Here is a 22605-nt window from a genome sequence, read left to right as displayed (position 1 = left end):
TTATCCAATTCATCCTATCTTGTGGAGTGTGTGCTCAAAACAAGTCATCCAAGCAGAAACCGGCTGGGCTATTACAACCATTGGAAATCCCAGCAGCACCCTGGCACACGTTGTCCCTCAATTTTATTACTGATTTACCACCCAGTCAAGGGTTTAACACTATTCTTGTGGTCGTGGACCTATTTTCAAAAAATGGCACATTTCATTCCTCTTAAGGGGCTCCCAAATGCTTCCACTCTGGCAAAGGTATTTCTTGAAGGCATCGTACGGCTCCATGGGTTTCCTTCAGTTTTAGTCTCAGACCGAAGTACTCAATTTGTATCTAACTTCTGGAGAAAATCCTGCTCTATGGCCCAGATCGACATCCGGCTATCCACCATTCACCATACCCAAACGATTGGTCAAACTGAGAGGACAAATCAGACGCTCGAGCAGTATCTGCGTTGCATGTTACACCAAGCTGAAGGAAGCTGGTTTGACCTATTATGGATAGCTGAATATGCTTATAATAATTCCCTACACACCAGCACTGGGCAGACACCCTTTTATACCATGTATGGCAGGCACCCACGTACTTCTGAGTTGGACGTTCCTACAACCCCGGAAATGCCAGCAGTCAAAACCTACCACACGACCATTTCTCAAACCTTTAAAAGAGCAGCTGAACACCTACTTCAAGCTAAGAATCGCCAAAAGAAGTTTGCTGATAAACACAGAGCAAAGGCCCCCAAGTACCAAGTGGGAGACAAAGTCTGGCTGGCGTCTAAACACGTGTCCATTAAAGGAACCCGAACTTTCCGTCCAAGATACCTGGGTCCATTCACCGTCACCTCCGTGATAAATCCTGTGGCGGTCAGACTAGCTTTGCCGTCAAACATGCAGATTCATCCTGTGTTCCACGTGTCTCTCCTTAAACCTGTTCAACCCGGGTAGCAACGCCACCGCAGCCAGTAGTAGTCGCCGGGGAGCCAGAATTCTAAGTCAAGCACATCCTGGATTCAAAGTACGTCAGATCCAAATTATACTACTTAGTAGACTAGAAGGAGTATGGTCCACAAGCCAGGACATGGGAGCCTTGTGAGTACATCCATGCACCTCGCTTGCTTAGACGATTTCATCAAAACCCTCCAAACAAACCAGGACCAGACAGAACAGCCACCTTGAGAGGGGTCTTGGGGGGAGTGCTGTCATGATTCCTACCCCTCATGCCCCCAGCCCTCCAAGATGCCACGCTGGAGCCAGGCCACAATCACTTACATGGCCCGCAAGGGCCTCTCCATCCCTCCAAAGATCCACTTGGAGTCAGACTTGGCGCTTGTGGCACCAGACTCACTCACTCCCATAGGATAACATTGGGGATTGGACTTGTAGTGCATTGATGGGGACAAGATGGATGCTCCCACATATTTCGGTTCCCAGAACTGCATGTGCAGTCTATTCTTTTGGGTGTGGTTCAGCCCAGAGACACCTGGGATACCCAGAAACTATTTAAGCCACGCCCAGGCTGAGAAACATGCTTTGTGTTTTTTGCACCTGCAGCGTGACACTCACCGTGTTCGGATCGGTCTCCAGTAGGCCTGCATCTTTCTTCTGCGCTCAGCTCCTGCAAGAACAAGAACACCGTTAGGAACAGCCTTACCTTGCGGCGCTTCTGCCCATCATTCATCGCTTCTTCTGTTCTGCGGGCATCTTCGGCGGTGTCATTCCCATCCCGGCACGCTGCTTCCTAAGGAAAAGGGAAAAGAACAGAAAAAAGGCATTAGTAAGCATTCAGCAAATCTTCGCTTATTTATAAAGACTGTACGAGCTTCAAACGCTTACCTGAATCCCAGCCGCTTTGGGGGAACTCTGTCTCCTGAACTTCTCATCCATCTGCAAGAGGGAAAAGACACTAGGTTAGCGTAGAAACATCTAGAGGCGCCGCATACCGCGCTTACTCACCGCATTTCTTCTTCATAACCAGCATCCACGCTGAAAACATTGTGGCTCCTAAAAGTCATAGAAAAAGAACTCAGTTCAATATAAATACGAAAGGGTCGCATCGCGCTCTCACTCACCTTCAGCGCTACTCATCTCAGCAGCACGTCGCCATCCCCGGACGCCGGCCATCATCTAAGGAAGGAAAGGAACGAAGTTAGAGAACTGTTCAAAAGACTCATTATACTTACCTGTCGGACGCTTGCCAGTGAAGTAACTAGGCAGCAGCAACGAGCCCGCATCAATCAACCTGCCCCTGCGCTGAAAGCAGGACGGAGAGCACACTTTTCAAGAAAACAAGGTGAGCTTTGGATCAAAGGGAAGGGTTGGACCCCGGGGAAGAAGGGGTTCAGGCACACAGAGACAATAGGGTGTAAAACTCTACCAATCCTGTGTTTCAGGCCCAGTCTCCAGTCGAGTAGACTCCAGGGAAGGGTTTGAGGTCGTAAGAGGTCAGAACAGGCTGAGTGATGTCCCTGTGGATACCAGGTGAGCGTTACAGACTTGAGGGATTAATGTGGGAGCTCTTTTATTCCTCGTAGGTTGTGCAATTGTCTCCTGGTCTGCTCCTTGTTAGTACATAAGCAGCCTCCTTTCCTGCCATTTTGCAAACCTCTGCACCCCTCATAGCTCTTTATATGCAGGGCCACCAGAACCAAGACACCATCCCTCCTTCCACCGACCACTGCCAAAAAAGTATTCCAAGTGCCAGAAATGTACACTTCAGAGACAGAATAGCGCTGAGTCACTCCGTTGTTCCATTGCCTGGGATGTCCGACGTCTCTACCAACTCTGGTGGCTTCCATAGCCGAGAAGTAGACAGCTTTGCCTAAAGTGAGAGGCCATGATGATCTCCCCTCGCTCTCCCAGTGCGCACCATTCAACTCAAAGAAAGCTTGATGTTTGGTACTCATTGCGAGTCCCTTAGCTTGTAGGCTCCTTCTTCACTGTGTACATTTCAGGGTCAATGGATCGGCAGCCCGGCATGGGCTGCGACAGCGCAGTGTTACCAAGCCCAACAACTTCAGGAATTCTTGTGCTTGGAAAACAGATCCTGCCACTCTCATGTACTAGGTCTGGCTGATCTCCCAGCCAAATTACACTCCACTAACTTCTATAGAGCTACAGGGTTACTTATTCAAACCAGCTGAGTCCTGGGGGGTTCACAACACTTTATGAGTTATTTTTATTTTACTGTTAATTTATAACGCATTTAATACCAGCAAGTGGTTTCTAAGCACAGGATCGGGATTCAAACCTGTGTTGCACTGTGTTGTCTTGCTTCAAAGACAAACACAATGCCCCTGAGCTGTCCTTCCTCCCCTTATCCCATTGCAGGTTTTCTAAGGTTCTTGAATGCAAATGTTATACTTAGTGTGTGCACATTTGTAGTAATTGCGCTAGACGACCATCTTGTGCATGCCTCCCAGAGGTCTCCTTGCGCTTTTCTTTTTGGATGTGTGGGTCTTTTTTGTGTAAAGTACATTTGTGATTGTTATTGCTTATAATAAAATATATATGGATAAGCACTGGTGTGAAAAGGGCTGGTGCTGTTTGGCTGTTCGGCGTGGTCGGCTACCGGGTGTCAGTAGAAAAGAATATTAATCTCTTTGAAAAGACGACCCTGACTGCGGATGGCAGCCCCCAGACACGCCTTGGTCCGCCATGAAAGCAGCCACGGCTGGGAAGGAAAAGGTAAGCAAGTGTGTTAATTCACTTTTGCCCCCGCAGCCTACAAATCAATCATTGCCCCAAACCGGCAACACGATCGATGCCTATCTTGACACTCTTTCATTTCATCAATGCCATTCCTGTGCGGAAACGCAAAACTATACGCCCGCAAGTATGGGAAATGGTGAGGGTGTGCACAGCCAGCAAGTTGCTGGAGAGGTTACCGGAAACTGCAATGGACTTGAATTGTCGTTACCAAAAAAAAGTTCACCTTGTTATCACTACGCGATTTGGAATCAACAACCACTGCAGTAACTCCTGCAATTCAACTGCCACAATTACACCCAATGATGGCAATGACCACTGACAGTGGCGAGACTTCTGATGCTTTTTCTCACCATTCTGTGTTACAGATGCTGAACTTATCTGTCTATCTAACGATGACACAGTGACTGGAGGGGTTGGAAATAATTACGTTCCGGAGCTCATTGAGCATGCTTCACAACAAGTATCAGTATCTTGAAATGGAAATGAGAATCAACAACGTCTCATAAGTGAAGCTTCAAATATACAAAACTGCATATCCATTCCTGCTGCTTCCCTTAGTTCGATCTGAGATAGCCACTTTACACGAGAATATGCAGGATGTGACAAATGCACTAAAAAAGGATGTAAGAGCACGGGCTACAGAAAAAAATAATACTAACAACTTGAATAGATTTGCAAATAAATCTCTGGGAACTTCATTTGATGACATACAAGAACTTGTTAACAATGATCAGTCCAAGGAAAATGGCAATCAAAGTGCCTATGCATGTCAAGTGCCCGAGATGAAAGGAAAAAATTCCCAGGAAACTATTGGCATGGAGACTGAGCGGGCAAATGTACCCGCAAACATTTTAAATGCAGTACAATCAGCATCGAATATAGATACTGCGGATTTGAGCGATACGGGAAGAGCTCACAGATTACAACGAATTGTAGAGCTAAAATAAATGTTTAATCAGTTGACATCGAAGGAGCCGGAAATTTCGTTCATAAATGCAAGCACCCCACGTCCCAAAACAAAAAGCATTTCCGTCGAAGCTTCAACACACAACAAACCACAAAAATGTCCTCCCCTTGCCACACAATATAACATGGAAAGCCCATACGTTTCACCAAACAGGAACGAGTTGTCAATATCAAATTAATTAAAATCCAGTTTATCCGCTGATGCTATAACTCAGATACACAATAATGTTTTAGCAGCCTCTACAGTTGCGATGCTCCCATTTAAAAAACTATATGAATCTCTCATTGCAGCAATCAGCGATTAAGGGGCTATGCTGTCAAATTTTGCAAAAAAAATGGAAAAATTTGAACTTTTTACAGGTTTCTTGCAAAAGCAACTGGAAAAGGAATCTGAACTTTCTGTGTGATGGCAAGAACGCCTCTGTGACTTAGCCGCCCGGCATCATTGTCAAAATGACAATTTAATGGACGGTCTCCATGAAACGGTGAAATGGCTACGTCACAGTTCTGGTGAAGTGAAAGAAAATGAAATGAATACACGAGAAACCATTAAAGCGAAGGAAACTGCACCTAAAGTACCAAGTCAACAAAATCTGCCCAAATTGTTGCAGTATCCCAAGCGGCTGACACCGAATGAGGCAGAGATAGATCAAGGTTCTTTGCCAACTGAAATCTTATCCCCGAGCTCACTAAATCCAGTCCAAGAATCTGATACCATCTCAAGTAAAAACTGTAACCAAACGGGTGAATTTCATCCAAAGAAAATTGCTTCCTCTGGAGAAAAGAGCCAATGTCTGGCTGGTCGAGCTGTGGAACCAATAAATTCCAATCTATGCCCTGTTGGCATCTCCCATGGGCTGGTAAACTCAAATAAGATTACAGCCTCCAGCAATCAACTGATAGTCGATGCAACTGTCGTACCTAATAATATCACACAATGTTCGTTTGGCATCTTTAATAGTCTGGCCGAATCAATCCCAATGAATGGGAAGCCTACAAGCAACCCTAAAGACGCTAAAGATGGCCAAACCAAAGGATCAAAAACTAACAAACTAAAGGCTGCTCGTCCAAATGTCAAAAAATTCATAAGGAATTTGACTACGCCGACAAAAATTATCATGTTTGAACGACCAAGCAGCACAATTCAGCCAGCCTCTTGGCTGGCATCCGACAAACGTTCTCTCAAAGATTCCAGCAAACTATCAAACAAACAAACAGCAAAACGCTGCTTTGACTCAGAGGAAATGAGCAATGCCAGTACATCTATATCTTCGGTGGTTGATCTATGTGACCTCTCTACGTACTCAATTGATGCTGAAGACGCAGCTCAGATCATGAACCAAAGTCTTGTCCCGAAATCTACAAGACTTCCGTGCATTCAAGTGTCTGAAAATCAGAGACAAGCAAAATTACCTCATCATAAAAAACAAAGTGAGAATGCTATCGCAAGGGAAAGTGACAAAACTCTGCAAACACCAATGTCAAATCTAACTTCCAAACTTAATCCTAAATTGACTATGAATCAGCAGAAACAATGAGTACATTATCAGTCCAGGGTGCACTTAGACAAAAGTCCAAGGAAAAACAGCCGCCTCTGGAAATTGCGTCTACAAAACATTCCAACCGATGGCAACGGGGTTAATCTAAATAGAGCCAATGTAATGAAATTATTTGGCTGCATACCATTATTGCGAACAATAACCTCGGACGATATAAAAATCGTTGAATATCCAACAGAAAAAACCTCTGATCAGGTACTATTGCACATTAGATCTTTTGCTGTGAAAAACATGATATTATGTTTGGTTTTGATATTACATTGGAACCTGACCAAACACTGGACAATGGCAAAATGGCCCTACAAGAAAGTGAAGATGGTGACAAAATTGATGAACGACGAGCTGCACTCAGGAAATCATTATCACATCCTTATTTAACCCAGAATGAAGGCACCAATCAGGTCCCTTTGTTGAAAAAGAGAAATGGATCTCAAACAATTCATGTTAAACATCAGTAGCAAAGATTGATGGGGGACGAACAAACTGTGTTATCATGGAATACACAAGGTTTTGTTCACCTGTTCAACCATTTTGAGGTACCAATGATTGATATTCTTGCAGTATGTCTGCAAGAAACCTGGTTACGTGAACCACCAACACGTGAAGAATTCAGTATCTTTTTAAATCCTGCTGGAAAAAATGCAAGGGGACGCCTTTTTTCAGGTCTTGTGACCTTGCTGAAAATTCATAACTGGCTCACTCCTCTGGAGTCCAAGGAACAACAGTGCAAATAAGATCTTCAAAAAATAGCAAGAAGAAACATTTATTGTTAATAAATGGATATTGGAATCCAGCTATGATAACCACAAAGTACTTTATAAACACAGTAACCTCTTTAATTGATGAAGCGATACTGATTTATAACAATCTGTCATTAATATTCTGTGGTGATTAAAATTGCAGTTGGTTTGAATACGACCAAAGCAAAGCGATAAACCAGCGGATTCCAGACCATGCACTTCCAAATAGAGGGAAAATTGGTCAGACGCTCTTTCAATTAGAACTTGCACAATGTTAAATGGCAATACAAAAGACGATTAGCAATGTAAACCAACGTGGCGAGGACCACTAAGTCAAACCACATTGGATTACAACTGGGTATCCAGAAATGTCTTCGAAAGGGTGGTTGACTTAACAGTAATTGCAATGGCAAATCGATCTGTTACGTCTATCTTGGCAGGCTGATTGGGATGAAGCAGCCTCCATATATGAAGCCCTATTGTCAAAAAATGCAGCGGGCAATCGTTTGAGGATAAACGGCCCACAAATTGAAAGACTACTTTTTGATTTAAATCAATGAAAGGATGTGGACTACGCACCTTTGCTGATGGATTTTACGACAAAGTTTGTCTCGTCAAGAATCCTTGGCCACACTCGCAAACATCTATTTAGTAAAAAAATTGTACAAGCAAAAAAGGATCTAAGAAAAGAACTGCGGCAAATTAAGAAGACAAAGCAAACAGCAGAAAGCAAATACATTACAGTTAAAGAAAGATGTCAGGCATATCGTCATTGGCTTAAAGCCCATGCGGCGGAAATGGAGCAAAACCGTGCTGAAATAATGCTAGAACTCTTAATCACTAAAAATATGAGACACATCTGGGCAATCTTAAATAATGTAAACACAAAATCCCTGCCCACAAGTATAAATGAAATTGCCAGTTCGAAATGGGAAGAGTATTTTTCTGAGATTTATGAGAAGCCACAAAGTGAAATCCAGCCAGAAGTAGATCATCCAACCAAAGCATGGAACATTAACGCCGTCAAGAGACGAAATTGAATTAGCTATACAAAAGCTAAAAAACTCCAGAGCTGCCGGTCAGATCAAATCTCAAATGTAATGTTAAACACAAGGAACAATGGGCAAAGTTCATTGAACACTTATTTAGTAAAGTATCTTCCAGCAAGACTGTTGCAGACTCGTGGTTGATGGCAATTGTCGTCCCGATTTATAAGAAGGGCAATAGGGATGATCCTGCAAATTACTGCCCTATTGCCCTTCTCGACACAATTGGGAAGATCTTTGGCTCATTACTTCGACAGAAGCTTGCTACGTGGGCAATCGAAACAAGGATAACAGATATCCGCCAGACAGGCCTTACCGAGAGAGTGGGAGTTGAAGTAAACTTATTAATATTAAACATCTTAAAGTTGGAGGCTCAAGTGTCAAAGAGAAAGATATGTTTTGCATTTATAGACTTGAGGCAGGCTTTTGACGGAATAAATCGTGAGACATTGTGGTTGATACTACTCAAGTGGAATTGTCCATCTTTAATATTAGAACCACTAAGAGCTCTTCACGCAAAAACAACTGTACGAATAAGGTTGAATCAGCAAGGTGATCTGTCCCAGCCAGTATCAACGTTTAAAGGCGTTAAGCAAGGTTGCCCTTTGGCAGCTGAATTGTTTAAATTATTTATAGCTGACTTGCCATCGTGGCTGGATACAGTTCATTGCTTTCCTCCGAGGTTAAATGGAACCCCAATAAAATGCCTCGTCTATGCGGATGACTTGGTGCTGACCGCCTATACCCAAATTGGTTTGCAACGACTCCTGAATCGTTTATGAATATCTGAAGGAAACTGAGCTGGTGATAAACACAGAGAAGAACAAGTTACTTCTTACCTGGTAACGTTCTTTCGACGGGATGTTCCTCCGACATATTCTTTATCTTTGATAATATGTTTCCAGTTTACTGGCCTTGGAAATTTTTTTCTGTAGATGGCGCTGCGCGTCGACGTCCGCCGAGTGGATGTCCGTCGACGGCCACCGTAATCGCGCCGACGTCACCATGCCCATAAATAGCCACGCGCTGCGTCCGTTGTTCAGGTCCGTTTTGTAGCATAAGAAAAGTCATGCCTGAATTGGTTAGTGACCTTGAAGGAGCGTAAGCTGCAACCACAAGGGAAGTTATCACTGCGCGGATGGTTGGGAGGGGCGATAAGGAATACGTCGGAGGAACATCCCGTCGAAAGAACGTTACCAGGTAAGAAGTAACTTGTTCTTCGAAGGGATTGTGTCCTCCGACGTATTCCTTATCTTTCATAGATTCCCATAGCAGTGGCATGTAATTGGAGGTGGGCGTGATAGTGTTACGTATCCCTTTAGGGATGGACCGAATGTAATACAGCCTTGCCAAATCTGGTCTCTTGAGCAGTGGAGGAATCCAGATTGTAAAATGTTTGTGAATGTATGTGCGGACGACCATGTGGCAGCCGCACATATGTCCCGGACCGGTACCCCTCTTTGGAGAGCCGAAGAGGCTGCGATACCCCTGGTTGAATGAGCCCTGAGATTTTGGGGTGGCTCTTTCCCCGCTAGTGTATACCATTCCAGGATGGCCAAAATAATCCACCTGGAGATGGTTTGTTTTGTTATGGGTAGTCCCAACTTGTGACCTGTGTATCCTAAAAACAGTGGGTCTGCTTGCCTGATCCTAGCCATTCTGCTGATATAAAAGCTGAGAGCTCGCCTAGGGTCCAGCCTATGTAGCCTTTCCTCCTCTTTCCCCGGATGGGGAGGAGGGTAGAACGAAGGCAAGGTAATTTTCTGAGTAATATGAAATTCAGAAACCACCTTTGGGAGGAAATTAGGCTTCACCTGTAGGACAACTTTGTCCTTGTGGAAGATTGTATGTGGGGGGTTTACAGGAGAGAGCTTGTAGCTCACTCACCCTCCTAGCAGATGTTAGTGCTACCAATAGGACAGTTTTAAGCGTGAGAAATCTCAGCGCGCAAGAGTGAAGTGGTTCGAATGGAGTGCCCATTAAGAAGTTTAAGACTAAATTTAAGTCCCATAAGGGAACCTGGAATGGTTTTGGAGGGTAAACATTAGTTAGTCCCTTGAGAAATTGTACCACTAGAGGAATTTTGAAATACGATGGTTCCTCCGCAGTGCGCTTGAAGATAGAAAGCGCTGCAAGATAGCCTTTTACAGTGCCCGCTTGAAGGCCTGAGTTTGCCAAGTAGAGTAGAAACGATAGCACCGTTGGTGTACCACATGAAAAAGCGTTGATATCTGTTCCCTACACCAGCTGCAAAATTTGTTCCAACGGCAGTGGTATAAAGACTTTGTTGCTGGTCTTCTGGCCGAAAGCAACACCTCCATGACGTCATCAGGGAGATCCCAATCCTTGTACCTCAACCTTTCAGAAGCCAAGCGTGAAGGTTGAGGGTTCTGGTGTCTGGATGGAGAACCTGACCTCCCTTCTGCGAGAGAAGATTCTCTTTGAGTGGAAGACGGATTGGAGGACAGATGGACATATCTAGAAGGTCCGGATACCACGTTCTCCTGGCCCAATCCAGGGCAATTAGGATCATGGTTTTCCGGAATCTTCTCAACCTCCTGATCATTTGTGGAATAAAAGGGACTGGTGGGAACCTCCTGATCATTTGTGGAATAAAAGGGACTGGTGGGAACGCGTAAAGGAGTGGAAACTACCAGTCCACTACGAACGCATCTCCTAGAGCTCCTCTCGGGGGAAATTCCCTTGAACAGAACAGATCGCACTTCCTGTTGGTGCTTGTGGCGAACAGATCCACCTTACGGGTTCCCCAAAGGGCGAAGATCTCTTGAAGGACTTCCTGAGCTAGCTCCCACTCGTGGGAGACTGTGCTCTGCCTGCTCAGAGCGTCCGCTGTCAAGTTCTTCTCTCCGGCTAGGTGGACTGCCGATAGAGAGATTCCTTCTTGGATTGCCCAAAACCAGAGCTGCATCGCCTCTCTGCACAGTGGCAGTGATCCTACGCCTCCTCTTTTGTTGAGGTAGTGCATGACCACCGTGTTGTCCGTCATTATGAGGACATTTCTCCCCTGTACTGATGGCAGGAAAGCTTTCAGCGCTAGTCTGATCGCTCTCAGCTCTAATAGTTGGATGTGTAGTCTGGACTCCGATGGAGACCAACGACCGCTGATGGTCAAGTCGTTGGCATGGGCTCCCCGCCCCGTGAGTGAGGCGTCTGTGACTACTGTTATCTCCGGCCATGGTTGCCAAAACAGTTCTCCTTTCAAGATGTTCTCTGGATAGGCCCACCATTGCAGGTCGCGGGCTACCTTGTCCGGAATCCAGAGGAGATCTGTCATTCTCCCTGAGAATTGCGACCACTGGCTTCTCAGTGCCCACTGAAGAGATCTCATTCTCAAGGGGAGCCTCTGGCACAAGGAAGATGCAAGATGCCATGAGGCCTAGCAACCTCAAAAAGTCGAAGGCTGGGAGACGTTGGGCATTTTGAAACTTGGTGACCATCTGTAGAATATCTTGAGCCCTCACCTCTGGTGGCAAGGCTTTTCCCAGGGATATGTCCAGGACCGCTCCAATGAACTGGAGTCTCTGTGATGGTATCATCTGTAACTTCTTTAAATTGAGGGAGATGCCCAGTCTGTGAAGGAAGTGGCAGACATAATCTAGCTGGGCCTGGGCCTGTTCCGAAGATACGGCCCTGATCAGCCAATCGTCCAGGTAGGGGTAGACGTGGTTGCCTTCCCTCCTTAGACTCGCCGCCACTACCGACAACAGCTTGGTGAAGACCCTCGGGCGGAGGTCAGCCCAAATGGCAGAACTCCAAATTGATAATGAGAGTCGCCAATTGCAAACCTCAGGTATTTCCTGTGTTTGAGATGGATTGGCACATGGAAATAGCCAGAGATACCAGCCAATCCTGGAGCTGGAGGGCCTGAAGGATCTGAGAGAGGGTTACCATCTTGAACTTGTCCTTCCTGAGGAACTTGTTCAATTCTCGTAAGTCCTGGATGGGTCTCAGTCCTCCGTCCTTCTTTGGTATGAGAAAGTAGGGGGAGTACCAGCCCTTGTTCCTGTCCGCTACAGGTACCGGTTCTATGGCACCTTTCTCTAGCAGGTCTATAATTTCCTGCAAGAGGAGCTGATCTGGAACTTTTAGAGAGCTGTTCCCCGGTGGATGACTCTGAGGAATGTGTAGAAAGGGTAGGCAGTAACCTTGGGCAACTGTCTCCAATGCCCAAGCATCTGACGTTATAGCCTGCCATTCCGTCAGATGGTGAGTTAATCTGCCCCCTACAGGTGTATTGCGTGGGAAGGCCTCAGAGTGGTTTGGGGGCAGCTGATGCAGATGCCGAGGGTAAAGAGGCACCTGCTGCTGCTGCGTTCTTAGTACTTTTGACCCGTCCACCTCGGGTGGATCTCCTTTGGCCTCTTTGAGCCGGCTGTCCTCTGCCTTTCCCGAATGCGGAATAATAGCGAAAGGACTTTCCTCTCCCAGAGGTTCCTGAGGGGCGAAAAGGAGTTTGGCGGATAGCAGCTCCTAAAGATTTTGTGCTGCTGCTTTAGAAGTCTGTAACTTTTCCAGACTGTCATCAGCCTTTTTCCCGAATAATGAAGAGCCGCCAAAGGGCATATTCAAAAGTCTGGCCTGTACATCAGGGGCAAAGCCCGACTTTCGCAACCACGCATGCCTGCGGATTGTTGTACTTGCCGCCAAGGCCCTGCTGATACTGTCAGCGGAATCGATGCCAGTTTGAAGTGATTCGCACATGGCATCTTTGCCATCTTTAATAATGTTAAGGAAGGCTTCCTTTTCCTCTCCTTCGGGTATGCAGTCAGCCGCTGATGAAGCACACTCCCATAGTGTGTGACTGAACCTGGCGAGCGTACAGGTGGCGTTGATGGACTTCAACGCCATACTACAGGCAGAGAAGACTTTCTTTGCCGTAGAGTCGTACCTCTTGTCATCTCTATCCTGTGGGACAGTAGGGTAAGCGGTCCTACTGCTAGATGAAGTTGCCGCTTGAACCACCAGGCTCTCTGGGGTCGGGTGTTTTGACAGGTATTCAGGGTCAGCAGCCGCTACCCTATACTTGGTTGACAATCTTTTATTGACTGCAGGGATAACTTCGGCTTCGGGAGTTTACCAATTAGATGCAATTTTCCTTTGTAAGGCTGCATGGAAGGGGACCACCGTGTCCTCCTGTGGGCCTTTGTCCAATATATCTGTTAGGTCATCCTTTTGGAAAACAGGTGAAGGCGCAGACCAACCCATAAACTCAATTATTCCTGCCATCAGGGTTCTATATGGTGTTTCGGCATGTTCCCCTGGGTCTGGCTTAACAAATTCAACTTCTGGGGAAGTGTCCAGCCCACTTGCCTCATGTAGTGACTCCTGTAGTTCCTTCAGCCTTCTTTCCTCAGAGGTGAAATCCTCTGCAGTAGGCAGTGTGGTCCTCTGTAACCCGAATGTTTCCTGGTCAGAATCTTCCCCTTCTTCATAAATTGAAGAAAGTCCAGGGTATTCTGACCTCTGAAATGGAGTAAAACCCATTTCTAAGGCAGAAGGAGCCAAACTCGTCGTTATTGGACGAGAAAACGTCAATGTCGTCGACGCCGATGTAACAGGCTTCGAAGGCGCCGAAAACGGCATCGAAAAAACTGGAAAGGGTCTCGAAGAACTTGAGAGGATCGGGATCCTACTCGAGGGCATCGACGACGGTCTCGGCGTCGTGCCGGAGGCCCTTGAAATCACGTTGGCTGTGGGGTGGCCTTGGTCCTCTCTTTCATCGGCGTCGACGATGGCCTCGAGTCGATCGACCGATGCGTCGAGGAACCCTTTGACAACGGCATCGATGGCGCCGATCCGTGCGTCGAAGGAATCTTCGACAACGGTGTCGAAGACGGTGCCTTCCTACCCGATGGCTCATGGCGCTCTCGGGTGGAATGTTTCGCCGGGTGCTGCGACTCACAGCGTTTTGATTTTTTGGGTTTTTCACCCGGGGTATCACCCTCAGCTGTCTTCGAGGGGGTCAAGGCCACGTTCTCGGAGACGCTTAACATTTTCTTTCTGAATTCCTCCCACTCAGCTTGAGAACTGTGTTTGGTGGGACAGGAGACTCTTTCTGGGGACACAGAAGACGACGAGGAATGGGACCTTCAACGTCTCTTTTTTGAGTGTCTTGATCTCGACGAATGGTGGGCGCTGCTTTGAGATCTAGAATGGGAATGTTTTCGACAGCGAGGAGAGGAATGCCTCGACTCAGCCGACAAAACTTTCGAGGAGGTTTTGGCTGACTTACCTCTCTCGAGCTTCCCCTTGCGCTCCTTCAAGGCTTTCGCCGTCATGGACATGCAGTCCTCATACTTCGAACAATGGTGCTCGGATCCCAAGCACCATAAGCAGATCCTGTGTGGATCCGTTATTGACATTTTTTACCGCAGTCTCGACATTTCTTGAAGCCGGATCGCGGCGTCGTCGGTTCTGATGAAGAAGCCATTGAGAACTATCAGGTATATTCGAGTAGAAATAGATAATTATCCTGACTGAACTGAGCAACGACGTTCCGAGGCCCCACGAAGCACGGAAAAACAGAACTGAGCAACGGACACAGCGCGTTGCTATTTATGGGCATGGTGACGTCGGCGCCGATACGGTGGCCGTCGAGGGACATCGACTCGGCAGACGTCGACGCGCAGCGCCCTCTACAGAAAAATATTTCCGAGGCCAGTAAGCTGGAAACGTATTATCAAAGATAACGAATACGTCGGAACACACAATCCCTTCGACTAGACTAGAGGACACGTTTTGGCGCCAAGCTCTGAGGCTCCCTAAATATATTTCAATGATTGCACTGACATATGAATTGGCCACCAATTCATTATACATGACAATTATATGGAAATCTCTTACTTCCTTGAGGAAAATGTATCTTGGTGGGAAAATTCCGGCATATCGAATCTTCGCGATTGAAAATAAAGGGACCCAATCCAACCTAATACAAATGTGGAAGCTAAAGCTAGATGCCATCATGGAAGCAGCCTGTATAAGCAGATCGGAGCTACTTGATCGTCCACAAAATGCAACAAAAAAACTTAAAATCTGGGACTGGATTATACATTCAGAGAAGCACAGAAAACTTAAAACTGTGCTTCCATCATCAAGAGGAGAAGTTAAGCTACATGATCCCCCGAAATATCAACTAAATTGTCCATCACGTCACCACAGAAATCAATTCCTTGGATTCAGGCTAAATGCTCTGAATAATAGGGAAATGCTGTGGTTAAGACGGAATAAGGAAATCACTGATAACATCTGTAGATTCTGAAACACTGGAGAAAGTGAGTCTTTAAAGCATTTAATAACTGCTTGCACTGGAACAAACAGTCAGCAGAACCTACACTTGAGTAGCTTTAAACCACAAAACAATGACATGGAAGAATGGTGGGATTACGCTGCAGCAGGCCAAAACATCAAGCTATCATGTCGATTAATTGACTATCTATCTAGACATGATTCTGAGTGTTTAACAGAAAGTGAAATGAAATTAAAAGATTAGACGGTCAAATATTGAAAGATTCAAACTGTGGCCATACTGCTAATTAGCTTCTTGACCAACTTTAAGATGAAATAAGCCTTACGATCTTGGTCAAGACAATTGGGGTCATTACGAGTTTGGAGGTAGCTAATAGCACCATGGCTGCCTCCAAACCCGTGTCCGGGTCTGTGGTGTCGGAATGGGGACTTACCGGGACATTCCGACCCTTGCGGACCCGGTAAGTCCCCATTCCGAAAACCATTCCCCATTCCCATTCAATCCCCCAAAGGGCTCAATGGGAATGGGGAAGCAGCTAATAACGGGCCCGCACATTGCAGGCCCGTTATTAGCTCCCTAGTCCCTTAACGGGTCCCGCTAAAGGTGGCTGGTAAAACTAGCCGGCCCTATTGGACCCGCTAAGGGACCTCGGAATGCGGCGGTAGGGGGGTTAAAGGCACTGGCATCCTTACCGGTGCCGTTAACCCCCTACCGCTGTACTCGTAATGACCCCCAATGACTTTGATCTTGATCTTGAGTCTGATTTTGACTCCGACTTCGCTCCGATTTTGAGTTGGATTTTGAAAATGTTTTGGAAAATGAGCACTGACAATGGTGATTGTCTAACAATGTAACAAAAGCTCAGTATTGATTTACTGTTCTGAAGTTTTACAATAAAATAAAAAATAATAAAATAAACTTTATTACTGTTCTGTAGCTATGGCATCTTTAGCCATGGAAGTCTAATAGGTTTTTAGCAACACATGTTACCTCTGCTGAAGAGAATAATGGGTGCTCCCTTTGCTTCTCAATGTTTTGCTGAATTTTATCTGAGAATGCTGTCCTGGTGAAGCTTTGAAGTTTGAAGTGGTGCAAGATCTGATAATGATATCAGTTAACCCTGTGCAAAGTGTAAGGCTTATTGTTGGCTGACGAGTTTTATTAGTAGGTCTTTTGATAGTAAGCATAAATCACTCAAACAATCAAAAGCATATTTACGTTTGATGACTATACCAGGCTTACAATGGCATATTTCCGGTCTTCAAGAGTGGCATATATTGGTAGATCCTGGACCTTTGGGGCTATACCTTATGAAGGCATTATTTGGATTTTTAAGGCTGCATTTGTGGTACTATATTGTTACATTAACAGATTGGTACACACTTGTACTGCGCCACCTCCGTAAATAAATGAAATTTAGTCACACATGATTCGGTGTTGTCGGACAATTTTTTATTTATTAACTCCATTGCCCGTTTGTTGTTAGTAGCTGCACCCAGAGCAAAACCCCAAATCCAATACCTACATTGTTACATCGCCAGGCTTTTTTTCGCTGAGTTTTTTGCTGAATAAAAAAAACTCAGTGAAAAATATGGGGGGCTTGGGGAAGGGGATAAAAAGGGTAGCGGGGTGTGTAGAATAGGGACTCGATAATAGGAAAGGGGTGGGGGCTATTTAAAAAATTCAGCAAAAAAAACTCAGCAAAAAAAAAAAAACATGGCAATGTAAGAACATAGATCCGCATTTGCAATGTGGCAGACTATATCTTAGACATGATGACTTGCCAAACATATAAAGGAATTACTGGTATGTTTGAGGCTGCACTTAGCATATGATGGCATAACCTGCTCATGCTGAGAAACTTCCTAAAGTATGTTGCCTATACCAGGCATTTGGTGCCATTATTTGGCCATTTGAGGATGCAGTTGACATATGATAGCCAAAGCGTATTATTGACTTTCCCATGCAGGTTTGATTCTGCATTGTACGTGTCTGTTGTGCACAGCGTATGTTTTGTGTAAGCAGGTTGTGCAGTGTACATGTCTAATGATGACATGGTGGTGTGCATCATTATTATTAGGAGTATTAATATTTTGGCATTTGTTGGGCATGGGCCTGGCTTCGGGGAACAATGGAGTGCTTTTCAAATCATAGGAGAAGGAGACAGTGAGGGAAGCAGCCATAGAAGCGATCAACAAGCAACCAGGGAAGGAAACTGTGGGTAGCAGATCACCCATATAAGGTGGGGAGTTGAGGGGAGTGGGATGAGGTTTTAGGGAGGAGCCATTTCTTGTAGAAAGAGCACTTGAGCTTCTTCCTGAAATGTAGACGCAAGGGGCGAGTCTGGTGTTGGTACGAGGAAGTTCCAGAGTCTTGGAGCATGGACAGAGATGGACTGGTTTCTGGTTGTTTCTTTCTTGCACCAGCTGAGTTCAAGTCTACACATGCCCTTACTTCTGCTGGATCATAGGCTTGCGTAGATGTTGAGTTTCTCAGTGTATTGTGTGTGGAAAGGTTTGGTATAGTCTGAACTTTGGAGTATGCTGGCATTGGGTATATATGTGCTTTTGTTGTACAGTATTCTTGCTGAGGTACATTTGTGAATGCAAGGAGATTTTATGTACCATGTAGCATGCATAGTTTTAAGATTGCTCTACTTTAAAAGCTGTTTAAAGGTGCCTGAAATCTGTCCCCTGTCCTGTGCATGCAGGCACATTCTATTGCTCTAATTACCTTTGCTTGGGTTGGCTGCGTGCATGTGGCATTCATCCCTCTTACAGTATCCTGCAAAAAGATAGAATGTGTAGTAAGTTACGGGAAGTCCAATGATTTTTAACTTTTGCAATACAAAACAACGTCACAGTTGTCGCAATTAAATGAAGCATTGGCACAATCAATAATATTTGTATTAATGTAGTCATAGCAAAGAACATCTTGGAAGAGGGAGGAAAAGAAGGGTAGGGGGAAAGTGGGCAAAGAGGAGTGAGGAAAAGAGGGGGAAATAGCAAAGGAAAGAGGGTAGTGTGGGAGAGAGAAGCAAAACACTAACTGTAGTACTGTAGTAATATTTAAATCCAGTGTTGTGTTGTGATTTATTTCATCTGCTCCAGATCTATTGTACCGTAACCCGGCATCTCCTTTGTCTTTGCAGGGTCATGCACGTATCTCTCCTTCACTACTGTGTCTCCCCAATGCTCCTTCTAGGTCTATATAGGAGCAGGCCGTCTACTGTGATCCCAATTCTACCTTCCTGCAACCATGGTGCACATACTCCCCATGACCCAGTGAGATGCGTAGAAACTGAGTTTACAGGTATGATCCCCATATATGGGTCAATGAAGTTCTTGGGTACAGATCCCGATTTAGATACTGATACATTTCCCTCTGGCACTTATTCCTTTGTCACCCAACAGGAAAGAGACACACGGTCCTTAGGACTCCACCTGCTTCTCTCAGCGCAAGAGAACCCTTCCCCCATTCTGCTTCCGCCCCATCGGTGTCGGGAGAGGGATAACTACAGGTTAGTACAACTTTGGCTGCATTCAGCAGTGCACAATGGTCTGTCTATCCACGCTGTATGACATAATGACTAAAAGGGGACTCAGTGCCACACAGAACCTACCCATTCCTGTTCCAGAGGAAGACTTCAAGCAACATAAGCCGAAACATCCAGGGAAGAAGGATAGCAGAACTTGCTGTCCTCAATACAGTACCTGAATTATTAGCTAATATCTAGCAACGTCACCTTGGATAGGTACCATGTTTGAACTAGCCAACATGGGTTTATACTAAATTGGACCATTGAGGGTTTGAAGGCAGAGAAAAGAACACAGAGCCCATTGTTCAGCAATCTCGATACCACATTTTTGCCTTAAATTCTGTTGAAATTTGTTGCTTCCTGCATTAAGAATTGTCTGTATTGAAGCATTGAACTGCAATGTTGTCTGCGTAAACTTTGTTGTAATGGATGTTAAACGGACAACACATGATGGGTCAGGTATTGAATAAGGGGCCCTTGTTTTGAAAAGTAACGGCGTGATGTGCATATTGTACTACATTTTGCATATTTTGCACACTGTTTGTATTAACAAACCGTGTGTCTCTTTCCTGTTGGGTGACACTTAGATAAGGTATTTTCTTTCATTTCAGATATTTGTATGTCTTCATATCAGGTAATGTTTTTTGTTTAGTAAAGTGTACATGTTCGTTTTTAGAACTGCGTTACATTATTTTCGTCAAGACATTTTTCAGAAAGCAAAATGCTTTAGTTGTAAATAAATGGTGAAAAAACATTAAGAACATATATAACATGAAAATAAGATAATAAAAAGAAAGCATGTGTGATTAGCACACTTTCACACAGCCTTTTGTCTCCTTTGATTGGTTTGTCAGACCACTTTTTGAAAGAAGTAGGCATTGAAAGCCACATATGAAATAATGCATATACGTAAATTGCACAAGATTCATTTTGTTAGGTCAATCTTTTGTTATATTAGTTCATGGTTCTAGGACCTAACAATAAGGGCACTCCTCCCGTTTTACATACTTGGTAGAAAATTAAGATCAATTCCAATCATAGCATTAGAACATAAGTGCTACTATGCCCCAGGTTTGCAGTTCTGGGCATTAATTTCCTGACAAATAAAGGGTAAACACAATCAACGCGTTATAGTGCATAGGTGCTACTGGGCATTCATTGCCGAGCATGTAAGGAGCCACCATGATCATAATGTTAAACACAATTGTTACTGGCAACCGGGTTCTGTGTCTTGGTCATTCTTACCTGCCCAAAGTGTTGGATTCTAGGCCATTTCTTAGCTGCAGCGGTTGGTCCGGAGGCATGGTTTCGTGGGGGAGCGAAGGTCAAACTCGTCCTTTGGACCATTTAGGAGAAAAGCCAGATTCTGTGTGCTTTCCCGAATGGCATGTATTCTAGGATGTTTTGAATGAGGGGAGGCAGTGAGTGCCTGATTGTTGGCATCAGGGTTGAGTCGGCGGACCCTCCGATCCGAGTTGCATTGGAGGAAGGGACCACTAGGAAGAGGGCAGTGCTTGACCTTAGACTGCAGTTTGGGAGGTAAGGCATGATCTTTTTTGTATATATCTGGGGGCAGCTTTGTGCACAGCTCAGTGAGTAATGCACAGGATTTTTAAGGTGCCCGTCGCCCAATTGGGAGCAAGTGTAAGGTGTGGAGACTATGTGAGATGTGATCCCTTCGTCCGAGGGCAAGGAGCAGTCTGGCAGCAGAGGTTTGAACTCTTTGGAATTTGTTTAGTTGGTAGGCTGGTGCACCCAGGTAAAGGGAGTTTGCATAGTTGAGTCTGGGCATGACAATGGACATAATTGCTACCAGCCTATTAGGGTAAGTGAGGTAAGGGAAGATGGATTTCAGAAGCCTAAGGTGGAAGTGGCAGGATTTGGATACATTGTTAATCTGGTGTGACAGAGTTAGGTCAGAGCACATTGTGCAGACAATGTTTTTGACAGAGGTGGAGGTAGAGGTGGAGGTGGGGTGGTGAGGGAGGGTGGCCAGGGAGACGGTTGTTGGACTAGAGCTGTTTTACTGTGCACCATGATCTCTGTTTTCCCCCAGGTCGAGAAGGAGATGGTTAATCATCATTCACAGGTCGATGTCTGTAAGGCAAGCTGCTAGGTCAGGGTGAGGGTCGGAGGTCGATTTGGGAATCCTCAGGATGACTTGTGTGTCATCGGCGTAATTATAACAGGTGATGTTGTGGGAGTGGATGAGCCAGGGCAGAGGGGTCATGTAAAAGTTGAAGAGAAGGGGTGAGAGGCAGGTGCCTTGGGGTACTCCTATGCTCACTGGGCGTGCAGTTGTTAAGTAAGGAGGGAGTTAGGTTGTTTGATGTCTGTTAGTGAAGAACTAAATAATACAGTTGAGCCCGAATCTCGGATTTCTTGGGCCTGTAATCTGTCAAATAGGATGACGTGGCTAACAGTGTCAAACGCTGCTGAGAGCCCAAGAAGATCAAGTGCAGCACATTCTAATGTGGTCCTGATGTGCGAAGTGGGGGAAACTAAATACAACTGGCAAGTAAAGAAAAATAAGCATCACTTTAGCAGATGCCACAGTCCCTTTGGGCATTCCCAATTGCACATTAGGGGGCAAGTAATCGAAAGGGGTAGTAAAGAGCGCAAAGGTCTTAATTTCAAGAAAGTTTCTGAATAAAATTCCCCTAAACCAATCAATACAGAGCTCTTGGTTTGCATCCCGCAATGCCCTTATTTGTTGTTTTGCCCAGGTTGCAGGTTTTTGGGCTCTCAAATCGTCTTCTCTGCTGATAGTCGGTAAGGTCCTCAAGGCCCAAAGATGCTGCTGGATAGACACAGCCTCAGTTTCTCCTCTAGAAAATTGGATGTGCTGGGTAGTCTGTTCCAAAGACAGACTCACCCTCTCTGCACTCTACTGAGCTGGATCTCGAGCCCCTGCTCTTGGGACATCAGCGCCAGACTCTGTACTGGACTACGAGACTCATTACATGTCTGGTGATATCCCACCGGTAAATCCGGTGGGATACCACCAGACAGGTATAACGTTAATGCCACTTGGTCCGCCGGATTTACTGACAGATCACAAGTGGCAGTAAGCGTATGGACTTCGCCATTCCATGGAGTCGACTCCATGTGGGGAATTGCTGGTATTACTGGCACTGGTAATACCGGTGCTCTTAATACCAGTATTTTGTGGTGGTGGGGTTCCGGAATTACCGGCATCTCCAAGCTGCAGGTCAATCCGGCCACCCCACAACCAAACTAGTAGTTTGCCGGTCTGATATTATCCCTCCTCCTCCATAAACTCTATCTCCAGACGGTATCCCTCCTCTTCTTCCTCTAATAGCTCTCTCTAGATGGTAACCCTTTTCCTACCTCCTTCCTCGCAAGATGGTAACCCTCCTCCCCCTCTAATACCCCTTTCTCCATATGGTATCCTTCCACATCCTACTCCAATAACTCTCTCTCCAGTGGGTATTCCTCCATCGTATCCAATAAATCTCTCTACCTCCAACTCCATCAACCTCCTTCCACCTTGTTTCGACTCAAAAGACTTGTCACTGACCAATCACTTTCAAACACCTACCTCCAGCTCCTTTTGAATCACCCCGCCCTCATAGATTGAAGGAAATGGCTTGTATAGTCTTGGGGTTGCTTAGAGTCATGGATTACATCTGTGTAGTGCAGGCAGAGCTAGCATGTGATTGGGCCATATGCTGGGGTTATTTGGGCTGACAGGGGTATGGCTTAAGGCTACATTAAGGCATCCCGCCATTTGGGATTTTACAGTGAACTTGAGTATGTGGGTGTCCTCCTC

General features: G+C 45.4%; 1 protein-coding gene across 3 annotated transcripts in view; it reads right to left on the bottom strand.

The window, feature by feature from the left end:
• The window catches only part of LOC138521307 (sodium channel protein type 4 subunit alpha-like), a 3496387-nt gene that overhangs the window by 1078340 nt on the left and 2395442 nt on the right, over positions 1-22605 (bottom strand). For all 3 annotated transcript variants that reach the window (XM_069634046.1, XM_069634045.1, XM_069634044.1), the window contains one exon: positions 18008-18058. In XM_069634046.1, the coding sequence (XP_069490147.1) occupies positions 18008-18058 (51 nt within the window). The remainder of the gene's footprint in view (positions 1-18007; positions 18059-22605) is intronic.

This window comes from Ambystoma mexicanum, chromosome 13 (assembly GCF_040938575.1).
Source record: "Ambystoma mexicanum isolate Mex_15411 chromosome 13, UKY_AmexF1_1, whole genome shotgun sequence".
Lineage (NCBI taxonomy): Eukaryota > Metazoa > Chordata > Amphibia > Caudata > Ambystomatidae > Ambystoma > Ambystoma mexicanum.
Note: the sequence above shows the minus strand (reverse complement) of the source record. Positions and strands in the feature narration are given on the sequence as shown.